Genomic DNA, 8,358 nt, shown 5'->3' on the forward strand with positions numbered 1-8,358 from the left:
TTCAACTTCTATATTATATACATTCAAAGGAGATTTAAAATATCTAAATAGTTTTGGTAAAAACAAAGTGATTATTTGGTCTGTTCTAAAAAGTCATATAAAATAAGTTCCAGTTTAAATAAGAGGTTTAGTATTCTTGTTGAAATCGAAAACTCTTTTAGACTTAAGTTACTTGGGGAGCAAATAAGTATTATTTGCAACTAGTAAGCATTAACTAAAAAAAACAAGAAATACAAACAGGTTTTAAATGACCGGTCTCCTTAGAAGAGACCATGGAACTAGAGTTATGAAATAGAGTCTATTTCATAGAGTTACACATTCTGTTAGTTAAAAAAAAAAAAAAAAAAAAAGCCCAAGATCATGATTCGTCCTGGCTTGGGCATCCTCTAACAGCTTAGTTCTTGCAACCCGATAAAGAGCAAGCGAATCGGTTGGAATTAGGTGTGTTGTACTAGTGAAAAAGAAAGTCCACCGTGATTACTGACAGCAGGGGAAAGCCAGCTCAGCCTTTCAGCCCCGGCTCTGGCATCACAGGGCTGGTCATCCACTCTATAGGCAAATGCAGTTAAGGGAGGGAGAAAAACAGACACTGTGTTCAGTCTGTTTCTTGGAATCATTCATTGAATTTTAGAGTTGGGAAAGGCCCCTAGAAATAACCATCTATTCTAACGTCTGAATTTTACATGTGAATACACAAAACCCACTTAGTGCTCCCTAGAAAAGAAACTGGATAGCCTATTATAGAATTTTCAACAGGGACAGAAAAAACTTAATAAATAAATAAATACGGTCAAAATATTGAGGAACTAGAGTAGGTGACCACCTACAATTTATCTGCAGTGTGATCCATCATTTGGAAAACTACGTGGACCACCAAACGTGCTACGGAATTAACATTTCAAACGTACAATTCCGGAAAAACACAACCCAAAGTGTGGCTTTATAAACCTTGGAGAAAAGACAAACTGTTATGCGAAATTAGCTTGATTTTGAGAGATTTAGTACATTCATTTTGGAAATGGGGATCATTGTCATGTACACTTTTGATTTAACTTTATATCATTAATTAACTCCACTCACAAAATTTGCAAGTGAAGCACTTCCGATTAGCAATAGCAAACTGTACATGTCAGCTGCTCAAAAACTCTAGAAAAAGGGGGGCAGACAAAAAGGGTGTGCGGCTTTCATCGAGGGTGTGCTGCCTTAAAATAAGAAAACGAGACTGAGCTGGAGAAAGGAAGACTAGTATCCTTTTTAGGGGAAGAGATTGCAATATAGAGGACTTGGAAGCACGTGAATATTGGAGTGTTTTTATTTCCCAGGGTATTTAGAAGAAGGTAAATATACTCTTTATGGGGAAAGGCATTATCTTTTTGTATTACTGAACCTCTGATTATTTTATACCTCAGTGAACGCACACGTAATATTAATAACTCATAAAATTATATAGCACCCAACAGTGAGCAGAGCTGGCCCGTGATGGGTGCAAGCTGAACTCCTCATAAATCCACAGGGCAGAAACTTGGCCCCTATCTAGACACCACTCCCCAGACATGCAGCCCCTCGTTCAGTCTGAAAGCGCTGACGCAGCTTAGAAAGCAGGTACTTGATTGTTTTACTGTGACGCAGCTGTTAACCCGCGGCAGAAGCCTGTGGTTTAGATTGGCGATTACAGACCCCAAACAGCTGATAGAACATTCCCTAAACCGGCAGGTGAAGAGGTTCTCACCTTGCCAATGTTTGTCTTGCTTTCTCCCTATAACACACGTAAAACATTTTTTTAAAAATCACAAAAGAGTTCCAAGATTTCTGCCTCATTTAAATAAAATCTAGGAGGAATCATAAGAGGATCTCACTCGCGTTTCTGAAAAGCTTCCACGGATCTAAGTTGCTTTGAACCACGAACAGAACTATACTTTGCTAGTTTTTGAAACAAAATAAAGATGTCTACGTGTGAAGCAGAAAATCCAATAAAGCGTATACTTTCCCCTCCATGTTCTGGATTCACAGTAATTTACCTAGATTTACTTTCACATAATAGACGATGGACTTCAGCAAGTTACTTAAATGCTCCAAGCAATTGTATTTCAAAACACATGACTTTTCAAACCCCCAAATGTAGTTTTGAAACAGAAAAGCAGTACTTCACTTCGTATAGTTATTTTAGCAACATTTCCAACTTAGAGCGAGTTCTCTCCAATTTAGTACGAATTCGCCTTGCCTCTCGGTTTAACAGCTTCATCCAAGTGGAACTATTACTTGTTATTAAGAAACAGGTGTTTTAATTAGTCTTCCCACTGAGAAGGAACATTTGTTACTGCCTTTTGAGTTTAACAGGCATTTAAAAAAAATATGCTCAACCCTACGGACTTTCCTACCCAGGGATCTTTGCAATAACATACGTTACTGTATTTTATTTCATATTTTACCTTTCCTCCACGACGCTTAAGAGACAGGAGCTCCAAAATCTGGCCCTCTGCGCCCAGGGGGACTAAACCAGGGGGCTTGGCCACTGAGCCCCGCTGAGCAGAAAAAGCAAGTCCGAGTCCCTAAATGCCCTCGGGTTTTGGCGTCTCGGTGGAGGCCACGGCCACACTAACCAGGTACAACCTACTGGTCCCTGAAGGTTCTGCCGCCAGTGTCCCTAACGCCCAGCAAAGGCGCGCACCTCACCGATTCCTCAAACCACACCTTTTGGTCCAAATCATTTGCCCTTTCTTCTCTCGGAACTTAAAGGCTAGGCTTGCAATTCTGAAACTTAACAGGATTTGGGTCCTCGACTGCCCTCGTCGGTCAAGGTCACTCAGGTCGGCGACCTGGGCTGGACCCGGGGCAGAGGCTCCACTCGGATGGATGCGCGCCCAGCGCTCAGGCCCAGCGGCCGGCGAGCGGGAGGGGGGAGGGAGGAGAGAACGCTGGCGGAACGTTCCCCGGACACGCGAGCTCGGGGGCCCAGAGTGGGTCGAAGGATACCAGCTCTTGCCATCTTCAGGGATGTGTGTGCTCCCGCCCGGCACGCGATCCCCTCCAAAGGGGCTCACCTCCTTCCCTCGGGAGGCGCGACGTCGCGGCCCGTGCCCGACATCGCCGAGGCCGGGCCTCAGCCCAGCCCGCGGGCAGCCACGCGGGCGTCCTAGGAGCCGCTGATCCGGGGGCCTCGCGGACCCGGCCAGGCCACCTGAGAGCAGGCACTGGGTGTCAGGCAGGTCCGGGTGCGCGGCACTTCCCGAGCCCAGAACCTGGGTGGGGGGCCCCGGCTTGGGGGAGGTGGCCAGGCGGCGAGGATCAGCGACTCCAGCCGCAAGGGGCAGCCCCAGCGCGGACCCGAGCGCGGCGATGCTCGCGGACCCCAGCCAGCTGCTCTCCGAGGAGCCCAGCCCAACCGCCCGGCGGCGGAGAAAGGGCGTCACGGCCCCAAGCGTGCCCACTGCAACTAGTGTCCCCGGTTCCCTCCGAGCTCGCTCCCCGCGCGCACCCGGCCCCCCGGGCTGCGCCCCTGCCCCCGCCAGCCCCGCGCCGGCCTCCGGCCCCGGCCGCGCCTCACCTGTGAGAAGCAGACCGCCGAGCAGCGCGCAGAGCAGGGCCCCGGTGTCCCAGCAGCTGACCATGGTGAGCGCGACGCGGCCTGCTCGTCCGGTGCCCGCGCTCCTCGCGGGCGCCCGCCGCAGCCGCCCGAGCCTGTGTCCTCTCGCTCCGGCCCTCCGCCCCGAGCGCCCCTCTCCGCGGCTCCAGCCGAGAGACAACCACTTCCCCCGGTAATCCTCGCAGCCCGGCTTCCTCCGGCCGTTGCGTTCCAGCCCCGGAGCCCGCTCCGAGTCGCCGCCGCCGCCGCCGCCGGGGAGGAGCCGCGAGGAGTGCTGATCCCGCGCGCTCCGAGCCTCCAGCGGACCTCGATTAAGAGGAGGCGAGGGCGGGGGCGATTTATAACCTTTCCCCAGCCCACTTCCTACCCCGGCACCTCCTTCCAGTGACGTCAAGGGGTCCCCCACCCCTCATCCGCCTCCCCACCTACCCTCTTCCTCCGGGACCTGATTCCCTACGGCTCGGGAGGGGGCGGGGGCCGCCGGGCGCGGGGGCGGGGAGGGAGCGCGCGTGGGGAGGCGCGGGCGGCGCGGCCCCGGAGCGCCGCCGGGCAGGTTCACGGTCCTTGCTCCCGGCTCCTGTCCCGGTCCCCTCCTCCTCCTTTAGCTCTCAGGAAATCCCTGCAGCCTCCCTCCGCCCGGCTTACTCAGCCCTGGGGGCCGCCCGAAGCTGGGAAGGGGACGGGGCTGGACCTCCACCGCCCGGCCCCCGGGGCGGAAAGTCCGACCCTGGGAAGCTGGCCGCGCCTCCGCGACGGTGTCCTTGGCACGGAGGGGCGAGGCGCAGGCCGGCTCCCTCCCTCCTTCCTTGCTCTTCCCGCGCTGTCCCGCCGCCCCGCGACTCTCCCAACTGTGCCCAAACGTCTAGGAAGGCGCCGGACACCCTCGGCACAGGGGACTGCGCCAGGAGCGCCCGCGGGGACCGGACGCTTGGCTGGCACCTTCGGGAAGACAGCGAAGCCGCTCAGGTCTCTGGGGAGCGCGTCTGTGTCTTTTTCGACCTCACAGATGCACCCGCCCAAGTCATTTCCTAAACCCTCGGCTTCCTAGAAGCAAAACAAGCAATAACATCATGATACCTTTTAAAAAGCTGGGACATGAAGCTGCTCCTGCAACTTTTAAAGGCCGAGCACTTGAACTTTATTTCCTAAATGCTCGAAAAGAATCCTTCTGATGGCTGCTTGCTACGCAAGATGAGTGACTCCACTGCCCTCCGAACAAAACCCCGGGAAATTAACATGAGGTACTAGATCATTTGCGATGACACTAATTCCACCTCGTTCCCCAATTATGTGTCCATTACCTCAAAGGCTGATATCGTCCTAGGCTCCACGGAGCAGCCCAGTCTTGTCCCTGTAAATACCGCTGGTTTGAAAAATAGTTCTACTGCAAAATGCCAGATGGCCACGATAAAAAGGAACGTGATGGCTCCTAAACACTGGGCCAGCGGACTCTTCCTGAAGGACTGGACTGCCTCCCGCCGGGGAAGGTTAGGCAACCCGGAGTTGCCACACCTCTGGGCGGCAGGGCCAGGACAGGTCCCCGCCGCTGGGAGCCCCACGCAGGAACAGCGCGTCCGCCCACCTGGCGCTGGGGCTCGGGAGTGGCAGCCCCACGCGGCTCCGAGGAGAGTGAGACCACGCGGAGCCTTTGCGCGCCTGCGGGCTTCTCCACCTTTTCTAGGGCTCCTCCTACTCCCAAGCTTGATTCCTTCAAAACCGAAGCATCAGTCCGCGAACAGTTGGTTAATTACATATCTCAGGGTTAGAGCCCTGACAGCGGATCTTACTCACAACTGGTCCCCCAGCCTCGGTCACAGTCTGGGACACACCCTTAGAGACGAGGTGTCCCCCCTGCCTCACTTCAGAGCTGCTTGTCCCTCCCATGCTCTCTCCCAAGAAGCGGGCTTAGAGTCTGGAGAGGAGGTTGACGCGTAAAGAGGCCACGACATTACAGTGTGAGGGAGGGAGCCTGGGTTCACGATGGGCACAGAGAAGAGGTGGTCCGTCCGAGAACGCAGGAGCGCTTCTTAGGGGAGACACTTAGCTGACCCTGGGGGAAAACGGTCCATAGTACAGTCCACAAAAGTTTACTACAACCCTTCCAATGCTATCTGAGAGACAACACTTCACATACCGGCTGTCAGACATGACTCTGCATCGAGTTTACTTGTGAAGCCACAACGGGTATCTGATGGTTAGCTGAAACAATCTTCATGACCTCAGACGTCCATCAACAATACTAGTATAGGGACTTCCGTGCTGGCGCAGTGGCTAAGAATCCGCCTGCCCATGCAGGGGACACATGTTCGAGCCCTGGTCCAGGAAGATCCCACATGCAGCAGAGCAAGCAAGCCTGAGCGCCACAACTACTGAGCCTGCGCTCTAGAGCTGGTGAGCCACAACTACTGAGCCCGTGTGCCACAACTACTGAAGCCCGTGCACCACAACGAAGAGTAGCCCCTGCTCGCTGCAACCCGTGCACAGCAAGGAAGACCCAACGCAGCCAAAGATAAATAAATAAATAAATTTATTTTTAAAATAAATAAAGAAAATTGAAGAAAAAAACAAGACTAGCATATTGCTCAACTATTTAAGGTTAAGAGTCCCGGTCGAATCTAACTTAATTTACACCAAAATCATTCTGCATTAACAGTGGTCTTCCAGAAATTCCCAACTATTCTTTCGAAAAGTTGTGGGTTTTAATTATAGTCAGCAATTTCTTTACTTCTTACTTTGTTAGTTGCATTAGCCTCCTAACAAAGAACTCAAGATGCTACAAGTTCTCACAAGGTTTTGTTCTTAATTTCATTTTAGCTCAGATAAATATTAGCATTTAGATAAATGAATATCTAAGCTAAACTAATGGGAAGTAAAGGTATGGTTCTCAAGCCCCCCCCCCAAAAAAGAGATAATACCTTTGAGCAAGAATGGGCTACAGCACCCTTCCAACTAAATCACTAACGAAAGGGCTTTTATAGATAACAGTGATGGAAAAGATCAATTTCAACATGCCTGGTGGGTATAAAAAGCTATTGAAATAGACTATCTGCTTGCTTCCTGCTCACATACAAAAGAACGTTTCATCTCCTGCAAAACCAGACATTCTCTCTTGTTATCAGCTACAAACATTCTCTTGAGGATTCTTTCTAGCCCCTATTCAGAGGCACACTGTTGGTAAAACCAACAGCTTTAATATTCAAGACTGAACAATAGTGTGGGAGCATCCCTGTGAGAGACAGGAGGGAACCCAGGGCCTCATCTTCCTACGGTGGACCAAGGGTAGAGCCGATCTGCTTGCAGTCACCAGGTCTCAATCAGGACTTCGTCCCCACATGGGTTAGGTGGCTTCAGAGCAAAGAAAAACTATACTCCACGGCTACACACTGCATAGCATAAATATGTATGGTTGGTTACAAGAACCAAATGACTTTATAAAACCCGTCTGTGTTCTATGGAAACAACAGTTCCCAGCACATCTCCGCCTGACAGTTCAGGCTCCTAGATCTGAGTCGCACATGCTCACAGTCGTCCTTGGGCAAGCTCTGCTGAGTTCACCAGCCAGGCACCCCCCCAGTTCCATTTCTCCAGTGCTGATCGGTTCTGATGGAGTTCCTTGCCTGCCCCCATGGACGTGCTCACTCCTCTTGTTTTGGCCCCATGTGCTTCACTCCATCCCTGACTACCTGCTTCTCACATAGGTTGGTGCTGCAGCCATTTATCTCGTTTTGATTGATTCGGGCTTTCAGCTTCTTTCTGAGGCAGTCTCCTAGCTCTGGTCTCCTGGTGAGCCCTGCACCTCCTCCGTAGGAACTGTGACATGGATACTATACTTCTGTTACTGCAGCCTAAGATCAAAGGAGCCCTTTCTGTGGGCCACTTTGTACCCTGGATGCTTGTGGAACTCACTGTTGGTTAAAAGCCCTGAGGCTTTTTCACAGGAGCTGTGGTCTGGCTATACTGGACAACCACAGCTTTGGATGACCCAAATTGCAGACCCTTATACCCACTCTTATTAAATTTCTTGTTTGATTTAGTCCATCTTTCTGGCCTGTTGAAATCCTTCTGGCATATGGAAAATTCAGTGCATTTTCTATATGTCCTGCTTCAGATTACCCAAAAATACGATACATATGCCTTCTGCATCATCATCAAAATCACTGACCAGGGCAGAGCTGAATAAATGAATAAAGGAAGGAAGGAAGGAAAGAAAGAAGGGAGGGAGGGAAGGAGGAAGGGAGAGAGGAATCAGCAGACATGAAGCAAACCAAAGCATTCTTTGTGTCATTATCTCTGACGCCTGATGTGTCATGCATCATCACCATGGGAGGCTGCATATTAGCTTATACCATGTCATTATTCAGGAATAATTGATGGTCCTAGCAAGAGGTAATAAGACAGGTGAGTTTTATTCAAGGTATTTTAGGAAAGTTTTTTTTTAAAGCCCAGACGGAGATAATTAGAGAAGATTGGGGCAGGAGACAAAGCAAAACAGAGAAGGGACTAATACCTAAAGGAAAAGTAGCTGGCTAAGGAAGTCTGTACAGTGGTCATCTAATCAATAGAATTAACAACTTTTGCCAAAGGTTAATTTTATCTCAGCCTACAACGGTCAGCTATTGACTTTTACTCTTATTAAAAAATATGACATTACTTTTAATACACTCTTTTAGTTATAAAACATTTTAGACAGTTGCAAAGATGGGGAGAGGGCTGGAGGATGAATCATAACCCCATCATCTGTATAAACCCACCGAGATCTCTTTGGTGTATTTCAT

The 8,358-nt window shown here is 50.3% G+C and overlaps 1 protein-coding gene across 3 annotated transcripts in view; it reads right to left on the minus strand.

Annotated features, from left to right (window-relative positions):
- The window catches only part of FLT1 (fms related receptor tyrosine kinase 1), a 175,982-nt gene extending 171,981 nt beyond the window's left edge, over positions 1 to 4,001 (minus strand). For 2 of the 3 annotated variants that reach the window (XM_082602603.1, XM_082602604.1), the window contains exon 1: positions 3,545 to 4,000. In XM_082602603.1, coding sequence (XP_082458729.1) covers positions 3,545 to 3,608 — 64 coding nt within the window. In that variant the 5' untranslated portion in view covers positions 3,609 to 4,000. Of the gene's footprint in view, positions 1 to 3,544 lie in introns of all 3 variants that reach the window. The other variant, XM_082602602.1, reaches the window with a different exon arrangement.
- Between the last annotated feature and the right edge of the window lie 4,357 nt (positions 4,002 to 8,358).

Source organism: Mesoplodon mirus, assembly GCF_964341445.2.
Source record: "Mesoplodon mirus genome assembly, chromosome: 17".
Classification (NCBI taxonomy): domain Eukaryota; kingdom Metazoa; phylum Chordata; class Mammalia; order Artiodactyla; family Ziphiidae; genus Mesoplodon; species Mesoplodon mirus.